Source organism: Papaver somniferum, chromosome 2 (genome assembly GCF_003573695.1).
Source record: "Papaver somniferum cultivar HN1 chromosome 2, ASM357369v1, whole genome shotgun sequence".
In the NCBI taxonomy this organism is placed as follows: domain Eukaryota; kingdom Viridiplantae; phylum Streptophyta; class Magnoliopsida; order Ranunculales; family Papaveraceae; genus Papaver; species Papaver somniferum.
In genome coordinates, this window is record NC_039359.1 from 145732368 (window position 1) to 145754260 (window position 21893).

A 21893-nucleotide genomic window follows, 5' to 3' on the forward strand; every position below is an offset into this window, starting at 1 on the left:
TGTGTCGGACTATTTGAACTCTCAAGGCAGAAGCAGTTGAGCGCAGCTTGCCAGTTAGTTTTGTGTATGATTTCATGCAAAACTTCCTGAATCAGGTTTTTCATTTAGATTTTGCTCCTCGTGGCGATTATTTGTTTATTTATTTTGGGACTCTTATCTTCAGTATTGGCTCCGCAATTTGACAAAGAATCTAACAATTCTATTTTAGAAACAACAAAAATGACTCCCACTAGAAAAAAATTGTTCAAGAAACGCATCTAATTTGTGCATCTAAACCATTCTAGAAAGTGATATTTCTCGTTTTTGTACAATTTTTTCTTAAAAAAATGAATACATTATGCTAACAATTTTTCTTATTTGTTGTTAAGTACTATTTGTTTTGCGGGAACAAAAAAGAAGATAGAAATATAAACTTTTAAACAAATGAAGGAACTAGTCTTTCACGTATACAATGGTAAAAGTAAATTATACTGTGTAATTACTTTGTGTGGCCGTGGTTGTCCTTGTCTCTTAAATTTGCTCCATTACGCATTAATGTATACTTGTTTTGCAGAAGTTGTGCCTTGCTATCTGCTTGAATGCATTCACGAGAGGTGTGGATTCAAGTGTGAAATATCACTGTCTCCTTTTCTAAAAGTTACTCTATCCATTCATAGGAAAAGCAAGAAGATATGGGAGGCCAGCATAACCCTTGCGCAGTGATGTAGCAAGAAAGAAAGGAAAAAAAAAAGGGTTTTGGTCCTTCCGGGGCCTGCAGCTGCAATACAAATGCAACCGGGAGGTATAAATAGTGAAATGTGCTCCAAAGCTGCTACAGGGGTTAACTATCAAATTTGTTCGGTTGGTTACCAGCAGGTATGAAGCCAACCTAAAACATAGGTGTACAGTTGCATTCCCAGTCCAGTTGGCTCCCAAGCTTATTTATTTATTTATTTTAATAATTGGGCTTCCAAGCAAAATTATGTTAAATTGCATCCTTAACAAGATTTTGAATCTCCAATCTCGACAGCAAGACTTCTGGTTTCATCCCTCGTTACCCATCCTCATTAGTCATTACTGACCACCTTCAACCATTTGGAGTTTGGTAACACCTGTACATAGCAGCTTTGGTATAATCGACTCATGTAGGTATAGTGCCAGTCAATAAACTCGGAAAATAACTAAAATATACACACTACTCATGAAGACCTAACCTGATAAGCTAATAGTACGTAATCCAAATTCCTGTCCACTAATTTAAGCTAATATATCAGGAGACACGAAAATAATTTCAATATTATAACATAACCTTTTTTAGTTTTTTTGATGTGGAAAAGCACATACAAAGAACCAAGAAGAGGGACTAATGGTAATGCATTGTCATTGTCTAATCTTTGAACTAATGGATCCCAATAGGCAGGAAATTTCAGGATTATGCTTCCGTAGCTCTAGTTATCCGAATATCCTTCCAAACATTATGAGTGCGTTTTAGTGACGATGAGCATCATATTTCCAGTTCGGACTTCGTAAGCAAAGCTTTTTATCCAGTGTAATGGGATCCAAATAAGATGTTTGTTTGGATACCACTTATCGAACTACGGGACTGCTGAACACCACGACTTAAACAAAAATGATCAATCTATCGGGAGAAATTTCGAAATTTCAGCTTCCTTACACTGTGACTTTCGCAGCCAACTAGAAACCAAGCTAAGCAAATCTATTACCAATTTAAAACTAATTTCGCAGGAGTTCTACGGAAGAAATTCTGCATATCCGGTGAAACAACTACTCAAGTAGGCGGCATGTCAAGAGGCAAATATATACTGTACTTATTTTTTTTTGCATCAAGGCTGCTACATGAAGTTACCAAATATCTTTAACGAAAGTACTTCGAGAGATCTGGTTACTTGAAAGAAATGTGATCACTCAATTTTTCATAATGTTTGAGTCTAACTCCTACTTGTAATTCCATGGCGATGCGACGGGAGCTCAGCTTCAGCTTGTTCCTGTGGTCCAATGATGGGACTCTTTTTCTGCAATGGGACAAAACGCACCTGGTGCATAAGTTGTCACGTGCAGTTATAAACATAAAGCCGTTAGACATTACCAACGGTCCATTTAGCTTTGGCTAGTTCTTAAAAATTGACTGATAATAAATACACGAAAGTACTGTCAAAATATGGTTCGAGCGCTCCAGCTTTCAACGCTAGTTGCTATACCGCCATGTTCCAACAGCATTCAAAACCATGGCCTGGAGCTAAATTTATTTGAAAACTGAAATTGCCAATTTCCTGCTCGCATCAGCTTTCAGTACTAGTTGCTCTACCAGTCTCTCATTTACCTCCATCTCTAAAATCCCACCTCCATCTCTAAAATCCCAAAAGAGAAGGCAACCGCAGAAGAGAACCATTCCAAGGAAGGATGTTAATTGGTCTGACTGAACTTCCAGTTGAGCTAATTCAAATAAGACTAACCTCACACAAACAGGGATTATATGAGGTTTCGTTTAGTTTGTCCACAATTGAGATACCTATTGCCTCCATTACCTCCTGATCGTTTACCTCCACTGCTAATGCTTTCTTGCACTTCAGCTCATTGCCATACGCTTATATCTGATGCCACGTAGTTTCATCTGCCACAAGATTTTCAGCGGAGTAGATGTATTGGGCCTTCTCATGGATGGGTTGTTGTTTAGTCAAGTGAAGGCCTTATTATTCTTTCCAACCCGTTTTCGAGACCTACAATTCCTTTGCCACCATTGGAAACTTTTCTCAAAATTCTAGTTTTGAGGGGAGGTGCATTTACTTTGTTTCAGACACTCCCTTGGAGTAATGATGCCAGTGTTCAGCATCGCAAAATTCAAGTACGCAACTCTTTGTATCTGATTGGCATCCTAAGGATAAAAATGAGCAAAGCCCAGTACCACAGATTGCTACAAAAGTGTGGTCAGCTGTTCCTACTTCCTGCATCATTTTTGCTTCTGGCTTGCAACAAATCACAACAACAAGGGTGAAACTAAATGTCTGGCGCCTCATTGGCACATACTCGAGTAAATACAAAATTCATCAACAAAAACAGATGCAAATATACAAGTGAAGAAAAACAAAAGAGAAGGTGCACCGCCAAATGATTGAACTACCAAAAGGCCCACATATTTATCATTATTCATTAGCCAACAACCGTACCACCACCACCAATGATCAACCAAATCTCCCCTTAACCCTCTCATTATTATTCAATTTGATTTTCATCATCTTCATCATCATAAATATTCTTTTGAGAATTTACATCTCTCTCTAATATATCTCCCTCTGATCACTTTTATGAAACCCTACTACAAATGAATGAATTTTTACTGTCTCTAAAACTCTCCGTTATGCCCCCCATTTCTCTCTATATATAATGTATTATATAAAAACTTTTCTCTCTCTCTTATCTATACACCAAACCCTTCCTGCCCACAACCAAAAAAACAACTCATTTTTAGATTACAGCAGAGTAAGTTACAGAATCGCACCGTGCATTATCACCGTCATCAACTTCCCTCTACAGCTTTAGACTTGAAGAGATATCCGAGTTTTTATCGGCTTTAACTTCAAGCCCATGCTTTCTGGCGAGAGAAGCTCTGGAGAAATGCAAGATGGACTTAATGGACTCCTAGGGCTGCCACTAAGCTGAGTTGGTCGGTATAGCCCATACCCCATGAAGAAATACTCCATTGGTATTAACATTGCATGTGGCTGTTCTTCCGTTACCATTGATCCACATGCCTGTACCTGTTATATTTAACCACATCAGTTTCTCTACATACTGTACACCCGAAGAATCCTAACTCATACTAAGTACTCAAATCACGTAAGTTGGGGATTGCTTTTGTTCATCCACAATTACGGTGCATGTGATTGCTGGAATTGATTGCTTGCAGTTCAACCAATCACATGGTGGGGTCCGTCTTGACCAAAATAAAATGTAACGTAGAAGAAGTTGGGTACGTAAATCAAGTGGCACTACCTATAAATGAAAAACTTTTAGCATACCTCAACCAAGGCACTGTATCTTCTGTCGAGTTTTGAGGTCATGTCAATTGCCTCTGAGTGGAATGGAGAGTTCTCGCCCACAAAAATGAGTGTCCGACACTGTAACTTCTTTAGTCTATCGCTAATGTCATATCTCCTGCATATTGAAACCCATATTAGAATTTCTCATGCTTAATGTATTCCAAGTGGATGTCTACGTGTGTAAGTGTAAGAAACTTGATCGTATAAAAAATGACGGGTTGAAAATCAAGCACTTACCCATTAATTGCTTCAAGAAATCGCAGTACATTTGTACTTTGCCTCTCATTTAGCAACTGCACAAAAAACAAAACACCATTAGAATCAATGAACGAATTAATTTATAATCTTTGGAGCAAAGAGAAAAGCAGATGGAGAACTCACACTTCTGCACGCTTGTACAATATCTGATTCCTGGACTTGTGAATTGCCACGAACTTCCTGTAGAAAATTGAACAGTTGAAAAAATCATCAATATATGATGAAACTCAGATGTGATAAGCATGAAAAGGAGACTGCTATATAACAATAGAAAAACTAAGAAACCTACCAAGCTGAAGTAGCGCTGAAGCAAACAGTCCTTCACCACACTACACATCCCGTAAAAGTACAGGACATTTGACATAACCTACAACAGATAGTCAATTTAACTGTTAGACTATTGTGATTTTTATGTTTGTAATTTCAAAAAGATTACCATGGTAAATATTGATGAACCAACCTTATTGTATAACCACTCTGTCCAAGAGGGTGCTTTGCATAACGGAGACACGAGTATCAAACCAATGACACGCTCCCTATACCTCGTCTGTAAGTTTAATCAAATGATTAAGAAAGTTCAACATCAGAAAATCCTGCCTAAATTCTACAATAAGTTACACTGAATCTCAGATACAATCTAGAAGGTTGAAAACATACAGCAAAGAGCGTAAGGATGTATGCACCAGCTGTGACTCCCAAGCACATCACAGCACCTAAGCTGAAAAATGAAGAATTCAAGCCATTAAGAAACAAAAAAATGAAAGCACACAAGCTGAATAAATCTACATTTACACATCAAAAGCAGCATTGTAAAAGGCATGTTTGTTAACGTTATAGTTTGGTGATGTGTATCAGCGTTCTTCGCAGGCAGTAAATAGATGTGTGATGAGATTTAAGATTACCCAAAGTAGTCAAGAACTTCTGCAACCTGATCCGCCAAATCATCAACATTGGGCACAGGATCATCGGAAGGAATCGCACCAGCTCCTAACTGCAGCAGCTCTTAAGGAAAGCGCCAGAAAAAAATGATGTGAATAATTGCATTCAATTGCATAGACGAAAGAACATTTCGTATGTAATCAACCAGTGAAGTGAAACATGAAAATCTTGACGTAGAGTGCAATCTACACAGTGACTGACCTCATGCCCAGGAGGACTAATGTGGTAGATGCAGAAGTTGTGAAGCAGCAGCGAAGATGCTTCTGGGCAGAAAAACAATCCTTGGAAACATGACATATCTGTAAAAGCATTGAATGGTGGATCAGATCAGTAATTTGCTAAAGCATATCATGCACGCTGAATGTTCAAAGACATTTAGCAAACACATTTAGAGCTAATTATGCCATGTAAGCCACTAAAATCAGAACTCCACTTACGATTTAGAGCTATATCAGGGTAGGTAATAAGTGCCGGCTTGTCCTGATCACCAAACACAGAAACAGATACTGACCCATGGCTAGTCTGTACGAGATGCTCCTGACAACAAACAACACTCATAATATCAATATCATACGCCGAAAGATCGATTTGTTCAAGCTTCAAAGTTTCAGTCATCAATATTCATAACCAAGTCTACAATGCAAGGTTGCAGATCACACAAAAAGTTATTCTTTCCTAACAAATTAGGCTAAGAATTTGGAATCTCAAAACCGGAAACTGTACACTAATTCTAGCAAAAATCAGTGTTGCCCTATCAAGTAACCCAATCAAAAATATCCACCAAATCAAAAATTGCCAATAGAAGTAAGAATCCCTTTCGAGTAACCTAGTCTAGCTTTTGCTTAAAACAAAATCTTAGCTCAAAAAATACGAAAAATCCGCAATCGGCAACAATCATAGTAAATGGAATTCAGCAACAAACTACCTGTTATACAACTAATTGCAGGAAGGCTCTTTTTCAATAATAAAGCAAAATGATTGCTTTTTAAAAAGTAATCTCTCCAATAAAAGGAAGAAACAAGAAAAGAATTCATTTTTTTATCAAAAAAAAATCAAGAAATTGACTGTCAATTTGTTTCTTTTTAATAAAGACTGTAATTAATCATTGGATTATCCTATTTCCAGTTAATGAGTATCCAATGTGAACATAGAAAAAAAAAGTTTGATTACACCAAATTAAGAAAGAACACAGAAGAAAAAATCAAAATTATAAGAAACCCAGTACTAATAATTCCTTTTAAAACAGGAATTTAATAGCAAAAATCAAACCCCAATACTAATAATTTCATTAAAAACAAGAATTTAATGGCATTCAGTACTCAGAAAAGATTTAACAATAAATGTGGTTAAAAATAAAGGGGGGAGCTGAGTAATCTCTAATGGAAAAATCTTTAATACAAAAATAAATGCTGTTAAAAAAAAGATTGGATTTTTTTTCAACAAAATCTGAAATGCAAAGCTAAAAATCCAATTAGAAGAAAACCCAGAAGAAAAAACAAGATCCCATTAATGGAAACCCTGAACAGATTGCACAAAAAATTATCAAAACAAAAGAAACTCCATTAGTGATTCTTCAATAAGTAAATGAATAAACGAGGCACCTTTCCACCAAGAGAGATAGTTTCCATATCAACAGAAACGGAATCGCTTGACTCTCCCATCCCTTCGGCTTTCTTTCGGTTTCCTAGAGAAAGCCCAAAACTCACTCCTTGTCCCTCTCCTTCTCCTTCTCCTTCTCTTTCTCTCCCAAAATCTGTAATTTGGTGTTGCAGAAATTTTGGTTTGAAATGGCTTATAAACCAAGCGATTCTTCCTCTTTCTCTCTGTTTATTTTATTTTGATTTTTGTTTCTCTCTCTGTAAAAAAAGATTAAAAATGTCAAACAGAGAGACACACGGGGGTTTTAACTTCCCCACCGACGCTTTCTGTGGGATAGAAGACAGCTGCCTTTGCCCAGCTTTGGGGGGACTCTTATCCTACTCACAACAGTAAACAGATTTATCAACTGAATGCGAATCAGCTTTTTAACCATGGTTAGTTGAGGACCGACACTTGCTCACCGTTTGGGTTTTATTTGTCCAGAGTTGTGAGTCTGACTCGGTGTTTGATTCGTCTGGGTTAGATATCAGAGTTTGATTTAGATAAGATTCAACATTTTTTTACGACTATGCTATTTAATGTTATTTGAGTCGGATATAATGAGTCAAATTGAAATGTGATAAGTCAGATTCAGACGCCGTAAGTCAATACAAACCACTCAGTTGAGTTCTGAAAAAATAAACATCCGGTTAGATTGGGTTAACTTAGTTCATGAATCCATTAAAACAAATTGGAGGATGAGAAAATTGTCAAAATTAAAGAAATAAGTTGAACTTCATTTATACTTCAAACACAGTCGATTGGGATACTGCTAGATCTCCGATGATAAAAAAAAATTCAGGTGCAAAATATACTTCATGCATTTAGTAAATAATTTGTTTCGAAAAGTAAAATAAGTTAATTTTTTAAGAGATCACCAAATTTAAACGGGGCGTTGAAATTGCTGAAGTTATTATGAGTAACATCTTGTTTGTTAGAATCTTACTTGGGATCTGACTCGGTCAGATATCAGATTGTTTGGTATTTCATTTTTCTAAATACCTGGTTGGGTACGATATACTTTGATTTTTTTTTTTTTTTTTGCTGCTAAGTCAATAGTTTATTAAAGCAAAAAAATAAAACGTAATTACAAGAATTACAAGGAGGGCTCAAGATCCCCCACCCCCATAAACTTAAGGGGTTAAAAGAAAAACCTCAAAGATAACTCCAAAAGCTCCAGAAAAAAGTTAACACAAAATAAATAACATTAAGAGAAAAGCCAAGGAAATTTATAACGTCTATATCCTACTCCTCTCAAACGTCCCTTATTTCTAATTCTAAAGTTTCTCCTCCTAGATCGTAAACCAGAAAGAAATTCTGCCAAAAACTTCGAGTCTCCAAGATATACTTGAGTGAGATGACTCGGATATCATTTAGTACTAATTATCTAGGCACAGTGGATTAAAAGAAATATTCTAACCATGTTTTTTTTTTAAGTAATTTTTGGGTCTGATTCAAATATAATGAGTCAAGACTCTGTAAGACGGGGTGTCTCTAATTAGTGTGTGTACATTGTGTATGCAATTAATGTTGGTCATTCTACTCGGATCAACACATCTATCAGTTGAGGACACTACGCTAAACCAAAGGCTGTTATTACAATGTCGTTTGAAATCTTTAATGTGTTGTGCAACAATATTCATCGATTTTCCAATGCAATTCACCGTTTTAACCATGGATACATGAAATCACCTTATAAAGCATCCCGTGAAATTATTTGAAAGACATATATGATTCATAAAGCCGCAGATTGATTCAGGGCCAACATGTTTATACTTTATACCCACCAAAAAACAAAAGAAAAAAACCAGTACAATGTGATGTAAATATATATTCTTAGATTTGAAAATACGATTTTGTAGTGTCATGTATAATGTTGCACAAAACTACAAAGCACCTCATCACATGACAAATTACTACACTACTACTTGATTGAAAAAAGTCAGCGACACAAACTGAGCCGAACTTTACTGTTTCGAAGACTTTCACTAGTTTGTAATGCTTCTTAATCTAACCACATGGTGTGGACTATACGGCATGGACTCTTCTTCTGACGAGTTGATCACACGGTTCAAACACTCATGATTAATGCGCAAATTTAGTCATGCACGGCGTGGAAACGGGACACAAACACACAGTTAAATCATGCGCGCTGTACGTAATGGTTCTGACTTCTTGAGACGGGTAAGACGAGATGACCGACCCGTAACCGATACCCGCACCAGATGATGTTCAGCATTTGGACCACATGTAATGTAATGTAATGTAATGTAATGGTGACTGACTGACTACAATAATATGGAATAGTAAACTTTGATGAGGATGAATGAATTTCATCTTAAAATGACATGGATAATGTGATACGAAGGACGATGACAGTCGGTTACTACTGATTTTGGACATAAAGTCTGGTAGTTGACGTAGTATGGATTATATTAATACTTTGGGTGAGATGAGCATGAACTCTAGTTTTCTTCAATGTCTTTTCGCTCGTCTGGCCAGTCATGCTGTTGTCTCTACTCCTCGATATCGTAAAAGTGGCAAGTGCTTTAGGGTTCAACTGTTGGGATATATTCTAAAAGCAAATATTACGTTTGTTCCTTTTACAAGCTTGATGATATTTGTACTGTATTTCAAATTTTTTTAATAAGTAAAAAAAAATGGTGCCGACTAGCTTCGAACTCACGTCACTTCTCTTAACAGAACTCTTATTCATTTTTACTGTTCTAAAGATAAATAAATAGATTATCTCATCATTTTACAATTTATGTGCAAAACACTCAAAAAAAAATTTAATATTTTTATGTCGACCAAGTATATGATTTTTAATTAGCAGTGCGTATGGTATTGTTTGCCTTGCACTTCTTTACTACGATTACCATCTACATATAGTGTGTCGTCGACATTATCTTTAGACTTTGCAATTGGGTTATTATGATTACGAGTTGGATGTTCTGGGCGATAGAAGTTGCGAGTCACGTTGGATTACATACCTTTATAGGTTTATCAAATGACCCTTCGTTGTTAACCGTGTTTCTTCGTAGCTAGTAACTAGATTGCCCACTCGCTTCATAGAGCTTTGCGTAGGGGTGGAAAGACCAACTAGGGTAGCTAGACTTGAACACTAGCACTTAGGAATATAGGGTTTAGGGTTAAGGTGAGCCATCTGTTGTTCAAAAGAGATGTAGATAGAAACATGCATGAAATGATGAGGCAGTGCTATAGTGGACTTGAATGAATTAGGACCTCAACATTTGTTAATGCTCTTGGTTGGTAGACAGTCCAACTTATATATTATACTTGTAGTGATTAGCGTCATCATCTTGTGTGTTATGACCTGTTCCATTTTAAGCAAATGAAATGATTAATAAATTCTAAAATCGGCTTTGCTTGGCTCATAATCTGTCAAAACATAATAGGAATGATTGTTTAGTTTAATTGGCCGGTTAGAAGGGTGACGAGTGCATTGACGCCGGCTGGTGTCATATCCGTTGTTGTTAAGAATGCAACGCACACAAGTTTAATCAGATTAAAGAAAACCAAGAGGAAGGATCCGTTGACACCCTTTCGTTCGACAACATTTAACGATGATCTGTGAGCGTTGGATTCGAACTATTTTTCTTTCTTTTTTATGAACAATTTCCACGCTCCAATATATGGTATTGAATATTGAACAAATCTTGAATAATTAGGTGCCTTTTGCCTATATCTTTCGATGGAAGCATAATTTCACGATCTATCAAAATTAATATTATAACTCTTTTCTTAGTGCAATATAAGCAATTATATATTTAACTAGGTATCACCCCGGCTTACGGCCGGGCTCAACCTTTTTTCGATTTTTTTTTGTTATTGTTTGGGGGACTCTAGTGTTTTCTGGTCGTGTCAAATTAGTCGGGGCCTACAGCCCCGGCCGTGGTTCCCTACGGAAATTCTAGTATTTTGTCGGTCTTGTCAAATTAGCCGGGGTCTACAGTCCCGGCCGTGGTCCCATACGCAAATTCCAGTATTTTGTTGGTCGTGCCAAATTAGCCGGGACCTATGGCTCCGACGGTAGCCCCCTAGGCAAATTCCTTTATTTTGTTGGTCTGGGCAAATTAGTCGGAGCCTACAGCCCCGGCCGTATTCCCTACACAAATCTGGTATTTTGTTGGTCGGGCCAAATTAGTCCGGGGCTTGCATCCCGTCCATAGTCCCCTACGCAAGTTCCGGCATATATATATATATGCTTAATAATCTCATATTTGGTATTTGGTAGTATTAGAAGTGGCAGTCAGTTTTTATCATGGTAGATCCTCTTTTTCAATAACACAATGAGGCACATGGAGTATGTTTAACGCCAATAAGGGATTAATTTAAAGGAGGTGATAAATAAATAATAGCTTACATTGATGCTCATCGGATAATAATGGTGGGGGCTTTTTCTTACTTGTTCTGGCCAGGATCAAAATTTTCAATTACACAAACTCTTCGTAAACTCCTACCCTGTACAGATCATATCCTCGTTTATTTATAGACGATTTTCCCATCTAATCTCAATCTTTTGGAAAGTTAATAGAAATTGTATAAGATGATAGCAACCTATGGTGCAGAGATATAGAGAAAACCATTAGTGGGACCGCATGTGGTAAAAAAAACACATTCTCTTTACTACGTCAACGGTCTTACTTTCCGGAATGAGTAGCTTGATTTTTCTTGCTTGTTTTATTACAGTGACCGGCTTAGATTAGGAAATTAGGTTAACCATGTTTAGGATTAGTAGCTAGGTCATGTTTAGTTTCTGTCCGGCTCATTAGCGGATGGTTATTATTGGTTAGCAGAAGGCGAGGAAGAAGACTTTAGTTGAAAAGAAACAATTCTTCTTCTGAGATGCAGAAACAAATAATTGGAGATGATGACGAATTTAATGGGGTGATGTATATTAATATCATGAGCTGGTACCGATTAAGGAAACCAAAACAGCAACAGTTCGAAATCGGGAAACTCAAGGGATGTGAGTTTGTTTTACATATAATCGAAACATGGCCATATGAGGAAACTCAACGGATCGGACGTTTATATAGAACATATAACGAACCGATCCGTGTCGTGGGATGACGAAATCGATGGTTGGATTTGTAAGACTACACACACCACTTCTTTTTATAATAGAGATTACCTTTTTGCTAATATTTTCTAAAACGATAAAACGATGTGTTTCTCATGTAGTGCAAAAAATCCAAAGAAATTCCTTCATTCTTATTTTGTGAAATGTAATGCAAAGAGAAGATAGGTGAAATGGACACAAATTACTAAATTTGGTTGTAATGGACGAGTAAAAACTAAGGTTGATTCAAATGGACATGGAAAAATCTAGACAATTATATCCTCATTTTTATTGTTATTTTTCTTTTTATCATTTTCTCTCTCCTATATTAAAAACAAATCACAAAAAAAAATTGATAACTTGCAAATTATATATCCAATTTTAATAAAACTTATATTTTTGGAAATTATATGATCTACAAAATTATATACATTGTTGATAGTAAATTCGAAAATAGCTTGGATGAAACTGGTTGCAGCCTTAAAAAACTAAAATTGAAAAAATAATCAAAAAAAATAGCCATGATGAAACTGGATACATCTTGACTAAGAATAAGAAGAAAACATAGTTACGATGAAACTGGTTGCATCCTGGCAAAAAACTAAAGTAGATAAATATTATTCAAAAGATAGCCATGATGAAACAAGATGCAACTTGACTTAAACTTAAGAGAAATAATAATTTAAAAAATAGGTAGGATGAAACCGGTTGCATCCTGACTTAAAATAGGACATGAAAAATTTATATCACCACTCGTTCTATATATATATAAGGTCTAGCACCACCACCGTCACAACCAACACTTTTCAACCGCAACAAATGCTGTAGTACTACCACCACCACCTCCAGTAGTAAAAAAATATAATAAACACAATCATCACTTTATACATAGAAATAAATAAAAATCTAACATGCAAGATGAAAGTGCGACACATTCTGAGAAAAACATGTTTATTTATCAATATGTGCCGGATGTACAACATCAAGAGGAAGAATGCGTTGAGGAAGCATGCCTAGCAACACAGTAGTGGTGTTAAGGAATTTGCACGTCTCAACACCAAGAGGAAAATGTGTTGAGGAAGCTTGCCTAGCAACACAGTAATGGTGTTAAAGAATTTGCACGTCTCAACACTGATTGGGTATTTTTACGATATTGCTTATAATCTATATTCAATCTAAGAGATTCAGGGCATCCGGGTTCGTTTGGATCTACAAGATTTTGGGCAAATAACTCCTTTCTTACAGGAGTATCTCTTATTGAAGAAGAAGAAGAAGAAAATCTGATTAAATGGTCGGAATCGATTCCGGATTATACCATCATCCTTCCCTACTACATTTACAAAAATTGGGTATCTTTACGGTGTATGGCTCTTTCTCTTCGCGATGTATTTGTAATTCTTCATGTGTATTAGGGGTTTTATTATCTTGTACCTTGATGTTTTTATTATTATTGTAAGCGATCATGTAATCACGTTTTGATTTGAATGAATTGAAATTTGTTGATCGACCAAAAAAAAATATTTATTTTGTAGAATGTGCAAAATGAAACCGGTTTCATTCAAGTGTAAACTATCTAAATTTGATTTAATCTACAATTAGGATTATTTTGCGCATCACTAATTATTCTAATATAATCAAATGTAGCATGTGTAAAAAGATAAGTACAAACAAAAGACGATAAACACCAAAACCATGTGGATTAGTCTCCAAATGACACAAATTTTATTTCTTAAGCCCAAAATTCATCAAGTAATTTTATGCATCTTAAAGAACCACGCTCAAGGGTAAATTTTCTTGCAATTCGAGTACTAAGTACTAACTCAGTAATAGCCAATAAATACAACTCCATTTTATGCTCTGTCGGTTTCGAAATCTTCTCAAACTGACCGGACAATCCCCTGTTGTCGTAAATGTTAGTGCTTAGGTGGCTGCCCATCATCAGGTAAAAATTTCATTTCCATCACAAATGCGTCATGGCATATCATAATCTTATTTATGTACAAATTCACAAATATAAATGGACGTATCACAATCTCAGGATGTTAGCACCCTATATATATATTATAAAAGGAAGTGATGTGTGTAATCTTACAAATCCGACCATCGATTTCGTCATCCAACGGTTCGGATCGATTCGTTATATGTTCTATATAGACGTCCGTCCGATTCCGTTTTTAACATATAATTTTGGACGGCGCGGATTATGCCCGGCCCAACCAAAATTTCCTAATTTTACTTTGACCAATTTTTAGGTTTCATGAACCGCACCATAACCTTACCGTGACCAATTAAATTCGTGGTCTACTCGATTTGATTAGCCAGGACGCATGCATACACATTTGAGAACCCATTACTAAATTTTGTAATGGGCTAGACAGCTATTACTAAATATCTATGTACATGGGCTCCAAAGCTCTCCCAAATTTTATATGGACGCATGCATAGGGGTGAGCATTTGATCCATAATCCATGGATTTAACCGGGACCAACCGTTCATTTGCGGATGGGTGTCCGGACCGTTCGTTAATGGGTTGGATGCGAATGGAATTTTTGAAATCCAACGGATAAAGGATCGGGCCCGGATGCAACCTTGAAAATCCGTTGGACATCCATATCCATTAAATTAAGGACATTTATATAGTTCTAGAAAATGTTATGGATCATTTAGGAATTTTTAAGATGTTTGCTTGGGGTGACGTACATCACATTTTTATATTTTCATAGATATATAAGATATATAGGTTTTATAAGGAGTCATTTGTGTTAGCTTTATTTTCTTTACTATAAATTTTAATTAAAACAAATCCATTGGATTATCCGCATCCAATCCGTCCATCCGTACATCCATTGGATATGGATTGGATGCGGATGCCAAATTTGAAATCCGTAGTGCAATGGATTGGATGCGGATGGGGTGAAAATCGGTCCATACCGTCCCATGCTCACCCCGGCATGCATACGGAGTTGCTAGACCTGCTTGCTAAAAAAACATCTACTTATCAAGTCAATAACTTCATTCCTCGTGTCGGTATTGGTGCATGCGGAGGACGACACGTTAATCATATTTAATATTAGTAAAGGAGATTCAATAAGCTAAGGTTCACAACAAACTTAGAGTATTACTACCCCATTACGGCAGTATACTGTGCTAAATTTAATTAGCTGATTTACCTCAGTTATATTTTTCGTATAAGATATGTACTAGAATTCTATTTAAGTAATGATTTCTAAATTAACTACGTTTAGAATATAGGAAACACGAAAAGAAAAAGAAAAGGAAAAAAAATATAAATTTTAGGAAGTTAGGAATATAGGAAATCAGTAAATCAAATTTTAACTAGGGTTTACATTTGACTCTTGATTTTCTAATCCACGGCCCCGGCTGCTATGGTCTGACTGACTAAACACGACCCGATCATTACATGTTGACTAAATTTTAATGCGGGGATTATATTTGACTCTAGATTTTCTAATCCACGGGCGGGGTCGTAGGCCCCGACTGTTATGGCCCGACTGATCAAACACGAAACGATCATTACATGCTGACTAAAATTTTATGTGAGGATATTGACCGGCCGGCCGAACAGTAAACAAAACTCGAAAAAGCTTGATCCCGGCCGTAGGCAGGAATGATACCTAGTATATATATATAGATATAATTGGGTTTGTGTACGCAGAGCATGAAGAGGAACAAAAATAATCTGTTTATAATTAGTATAAGGGTGTTTTAGACAAAAATATTTAGTTTGTTTACATTTTTCTAGGGCCTAGGCAGAATAAATAATAGAAAAATATCTTTTAAAATTACGGGTATTTAAATAGTATCAAGTGTTACTCGTCTTCTACGCCCAGAATATTTTCTTTTAGGGTTATTCAGCTAAGTTTGTGTAATGCAAATCGACAAAGAGGAGGAGGAGGTAACGCAAATTAGCAAAATCTCGAAAGACTCATCGTATGGGCACGACCACGACCACAATTAAAATGCCAAGAAATATATAATCTGCACTGCATTTTGTCCAGTGAAATTCCGTGAGTCACATTTTTTTTTTCTGTGTCTATCTCTGACCAAGAAAGTTCTTAATTAAGAAGGACATATTTATTTTTTTCCTGTCAGAAGTTGGTAGAGAGACCACGGAGAATTCTTCTGCCGTGTATGATTTGCTCGCTTAACCAAGAAAAAAAAACAACTAAGAGAATGATAAAAGACCACGTTTCTTTGGAAATTTATATTGGATGGAATCTCGTAATAACTACAAATGGAAAAGACCACAATTTTTTTTTTCCTTTTTCGGCTTTGATGTAATTTTTAAGTTTATTCTGCGATCATAAACAATTTCTCATGATTGTTATCTTTACCTAACGTAACCCTTAGATGCTACTCAAGTTTGAGTTGCTAACGTATTGACACACAGCAAGAAGGTTGTTGTTAGCACGATAGCATCTCTCGAAGTTAAGTGCCTGCGTTTGATGCTTCTCAAATCTCATGCAATATCACAAGTCCGCAACGGACTGACATGCTCTAATTGTTCAATGTTAAAAGGTTGGTTTTGGTACTCGTTCAGCTTGTATATATATGCAAATCCATGAATTCCAAATGTGATGTGCTCGACAATAATGCACCCCCTTCAAAACAAGACGGTAATGCTGTAGTAAAACTGCTCTAAAAGTATGGGCAACAAAATAATGATTTAAACCTCATTTATGCACAAAGATAATAGATCAGGGGTAAAAAAATAAGCAATTAATATATCCAACTATTTACAAATAATTTGAGCTCTAGGAGAACTAGACCAACTACAAAAAGCACAGGCCAAAATATATTGAGAAAAGAAATTATTTACAAAGCTCCGGAGGAAGTTATGAATTTTCGGCCTATTAATCTTATTGGAAGTGTGTACAAAACCATCCCAAAGATCTTAGCGGAACGCTTAAGGGTATATTTTTCTACCCTAATCTCACCTCCTAGTATAGTTTTAATAAAGGAAGACAAATTCTTGATGGAATGTTGATCGAGAATGAGGATTCTAGACTTCGCTAAAAGTTATCGGGATTGGTTTGTAAGATTAATTTTGAAAACGGCTTTTAATAATATGAATTGGAATTTTCTAAATGAATTCTTATTCGAGATGGGTTTTGGTGGTATATGGAGAGCTTAGATTAGAAATTGTCTAACTTTCTCAAAGTTTCGGTTATTGTTAATGGATCGTCTCATGGTTACTTTGGTGCTGAAAAGGGAATTCGTCAAGGTGACCCACTTTATCCATTTCTTTTTACTATAGTTGGTGAAGTCTTAAGTAGTATGTTGAGCAAAGCTCAAGAACTTGATCAAATCTCGGGTGTCTCGGAAAAAGAGTGGGAACAAAAGTAAATCACTTGCAATTTGCCGACGACACTATCATTTTATTGATGCTAAAAGAGAACAAGTTGATGCATTAACTTACATCTCTATTTCGAGTAAACTTCGAATTTGAGATAAATTTTTTGAAGACTAGTTTATTTGGGGTTGCGTTTGAGGAGAGAATTGAAGACTATGCTAACATCTTAGGATGCAAGAATGCCACATTTCCTAGTGTCTATCTCGGTCTTCCTTGAACGACAAGGTGGGATAAGTGTAAAATGGGAAAGAATTCTTGAAAATTGTAAAAAAAAAAGGGTTGCTTATGGGAACGGGAAAACACTTTCTAGAGGAGGTAAGTTAATTCTCATCAAAAGTTTTTGGTTAGTCTACCAATTTATTATTTCTCCATTTTTACCCCTTGCTCCGTAACTAAGAAAATTGATAAAGTTGTTAGAGATTTTATATGGGATGATGATTTTTTATGAGAGATTTTTTATGGGATGATGATTCTAACAAGAAAAGAACTCATAATGTTAAATGGACGATGGTTTCAAAACCAAAAGAGAAAAGTGTTCTGGGTATTAGAAGAACGAAGCAAGTGAATTCGGCTTTGTTAAAGAAATGGTGGTGGCATTTTAGCATAGAGAGAAATGCATTTTGGAGAAAGATTACGGTCGAAAAATTTGGTGAAACATCTACTGGTTGGGAAACTCTCCAACCCAAAGGATCAAAAGGTGGTAGCTTGTAGTTTAATATTTACAAAGAGTTAGAAGATTTCAATAAAAATATAAGATTCAAAATTTGTGGGGGAAACGAAACTAGATTTTGGGAACATGTTTGTCTTTGTGATGGAAAATTGTGTGATATGTTTCTTTTAGCATTTAGAGGTTCAAGGACGAAAGAGTTTGTGGTAGCTAATATGTATGAATTTAGGGAAGGTGGTCTAAGATGAAAATTTATGAGTCGACAAAGATATTCACAAAATATCTCAAGTGAAGTTTTAGCTATATCAAACCTTCTTTCTTAAATATCTATTCAAGAAGGTGTTATGGATACCCGAATATGGGTTGGAAGTGATCATGGTCAATATACGGTTAAGGGTGGAATTAGAGATGAAAAGGATCAAGGTGATCCGAATTTTCCAACCAATATTGTTTGGAGCCGTGAATAGCCTCATAAAATCAATTTATTCTTTGGCTTCTTTCTCATGATCGGATAATGACTGCGAATAAACTTTTAAGAAGAGGTGTGGATGTCTCTAGTGAATGTTGTGAAGAAGATAATGAAACGAGCTCACACTTGTTCTATGATTGTTGGAGAATCCAGAGATTATGGGATTACTTTGTTGAGGGTGCCACTTTCGTTGGACATATTATCCTAGTGGCTCTACATCTATAAAGGCTTTGAAGCTTAATCTGGGAGATGGAAGACTTAGTCAAATATGGGATAACATCCCGGTTGTTATATGGTGATGCATATGGAAAGAGCGAAATGCAAGAATATTTGATAACAAAAATAAAACTTTGGTGAGCCTCATTAGAGATATCAAATTACAAGCATTCTTTTAGGAGGAATTGAACACTAAGATTTTCGAGCTTATGGGAAATATGGTGAATCACTTTCGGCTCCCTTTATCCTTTTCTTCGGTTGTAATCATTGGGTTGAGGTACCCCTCTTAAGTGCCTCTTTTTCATTGAATTTTCTACTTGACCGATCAAAAAAAATTTGTTTATAAATGTATATATGGTTAATTTGAACTCCATGAAAACTAGACCAGCTACAAAAAGCACAAGTAAAAAAATAGCAACACCGTTGCTCTGATCAAGATGGTTTTCATTTAAAAAAGGATCCCAATTATATATACGTAAATAAATAAAAATTGGTGTATCAGCATGATATTCCTTACACTAGGTAAAGATTAGAGCCTTGATTTTACAGCTCAAAGTTAGTAGTCCATACACCAGGTAAATATTAGAGCCTTAATTTTACAACTCAAAGTGAACGCCGAAGTCGGCTTATTGGAAAACATAGAATTTCTCTTTTCCTTCCAAATCCTTCATAAAGTTGCTAGTAATATGAATATCTAAATCACACCCTCAAACCTATAAAATTTAACCTGATGGCAACCAAAATTCAATAGTGAAATTGACAATGGTAAAGTCCATGACCAAATTTTCTACTTGCGGAATCATTTCCTCCCATACTTGAACCGAGTAGGGGAACCGAAATGAGATATGTCTGCGATGTACAAGTACTAAAACTCACGAAGTGCATAAAATTGAATACTCTACTAACCAAGTTGTCATGGATGCCTAATTTTAAGAACATCGCCTGCCACATCGTGAAACTGATTTTCACGAACCAAACTAAATCTTCTGAGAAAGGTTTGAGCGAGAGCATACTTGTCGGAACCCAAAATATGGTGAACAATGTCTGAGCAGGGTGAAGACAGATAAAACTCCGGTGGAGGATCGTAGAGAAATTGACATGCAAATTATTCGTCGGACTTGGTAATATGGGAGAAAGACTAATCGAACCATTCAGAAGCTTGTTTCCTCCAAACTTTCCTTAGGATATAGTCCAAGCCTGAAGGAGAGTTATATCAGGTAGAGTCAATGATTAAAGACATCGGGGATGCAACGCCCTCGACCTATTCCCAAACATTAGATAGGTAGGACGGCGCGACTGTTCTATTGAGCTGTGCCAGGAATCGAGAGTTCCAAGTGGGTCATTTTTGGTTAGAATAACTGGATATGTATGATAATAGAAAGCCGGGTTACGGTGACCAACTGCACGCTAACCTAGAACCCGAAGGGGGTTGGTCGAGTAAGACATCACGACAGTGGTCACATAATTCGAAATTTACTAAGGAGTGTGTAAAAACTTACCTGTCGAATCAAATACCCTCGACAATGGACAGAGCTGAAGCATGCAACCTAAAACCAGTCGTCGGGGCAATCATTAGGCTCCGACGAGTAGGCAAGCACGACGATGGCTGCGAAAAAATTTCACGTGTATGACACTTGCACAAGCGCTAGTTGGTCCTAAGAGAGGTGAGATCCCATTACCAGAACGTACAACAACACACAAACTTCGAAATAAAATCTGGTTAAAATTCCTGAAACGGGACGTGGTGACTGAAGGAAATGTTAAATATTCTGAAGACGTTGTCTGAGCTACAAAAAGAGTTATGTTTTCTGTTTAACGTCCTGTCCACCTTAGAAACGGCCCAGTCGTAGGTAGGGTCCAAAGTTATGAAGAGTACCACACATCACGTGGTGTCCGGTACACCCTCGAAGACCCTTACGAAACTAAAGGACCGAGTGTCATCCACGCCCGACTGTACTCATAATCTCATTAGGTCCCCGAGGTGAATTTGTAGCCATTCACTGATAGAATAATTCAGGCAAAGAAGTTCGGCAAAATGAATCTGTAACCTGGGGAAAGGATTAGCTCTTGGAGATGCATACGAGGTCCTAGTCTCAAACCTGTCGGCTATCGGTAAACTTCTCGACCTTCTCACGCGAAGAGTGCGGGTCGTCGCCTACCGAACGGAGGAAGGATTGGGAACAACTCCTCGCAGAGCCTTCCGAGTGCGTCGAACATCCGCTTCAGAATTGGTACGAACATAAGTGATATCAACGTTTTAATTTTTGAAAGAAAAACTATTAACAGGGTCCCTGCGGATGCTAAAGCAATGTGATTTTTCTGAAAGCTAGATAAAAAGATTAAAGATCTGTAGTCTCATTTTACTGATCACATCTTTCACAGAATCAATCCCCTTTGACTATACAACAATATGTGAAGCTCAGCATTTCCAAAAGTATGGGAGAACGCGTTTTTGGTGATATTATTATCAGTATTTGATACTGGGTCATTCATAGCATTACTATACCTTTCCTATTCATCACAAATCGGTTATTCTTCGACGTGGGTAAATATAACAGGAAATTATGACTTTTTTAAGGTAGCCAAGTGCATCATTATCCAATTACTGACGCGCGTGAATGGATTAAAGAAATTCTCATTTTTTTTGTTCACTATCTAGCGAAACCACAATGGAAATGGAAATGAGCTAGGAAAAATCATCACAGACAGAAGTCTTTGTTGAGCTTGACTCTAGTCCGATTTTGTAACAGTTGTTGTTATTAATCTTTAGACCTGATAGAACTTTGAAACATCTCAAAGTACTAAAAAGGTAAGTACATTGCTGTTAGTAAGCATCCATGAACACATTCGTATCATCGTCATATTGCAAATGGGAGATGGAGTTGGTTGGTGAACAAAAAAAAACCTCGAATTTAGCCTTTAGGGCTCAAATTGTTTCAGTAATCTTCTCAAACCCTCTATCGCAATGTTAAAAAGAAACATAGAGAGTGGATCGCCTCCCCGCACTCCTCTAATACTCTTAATTTTCCCATATTTTGAACCATTAATCATTTAACATAACAACAATACATCTTTCTTATCTCTTATCGTAAGATCCATTAACTCGTTAAAAATAAGAGACTCGTCGGTAATCTATCTATCTTTAACAAAGACCGCTTGATTTTGTGATATAAGTCTTTCCAAAACCAGCTTCAATTTATTAGTCTGA

The 21893-nt window shown here is 36.4% G+C and overlaps 1 protein-coding gene across 1 annotated transcript; it reads right to left on the reverse strand.

Moving 5' to 3' along the window:
• Positions 1 to 2977: 2977 nt before the first annotated feature.
• Positions 2978 to 7095, reverse strand: LOC113349372 (protein NDL2-like). The gene is made up of 11 exons (XM_026593343.1): positions 6836 to 7095; positions 5672 to 5771; positions 5436 to 5533; positions 5198 to 5286; positions 4953 to 5013; positions 4756 to 4842; positions 4585 to 4662; positions 4419 to 4475; positions 4275 to 4330; positions 4017 to 4152; positions 2978 to 3755 (listed from the first exon to the last, which is right to left on the reverse strand). Exons 1-11 carry the CDS (start codon positions 6893 to 6895, stop codon positions 3534 to 3536), a joined length of 1044 nt encoding a protein of 347 aa, XP_026449128.1. The 5' UTR covers positions 6896 to 7095; the 3' UTR covers positions 2978 to 3533.
• Positions 7096 to 21893: the final 14798 nt, after the last annotated feature.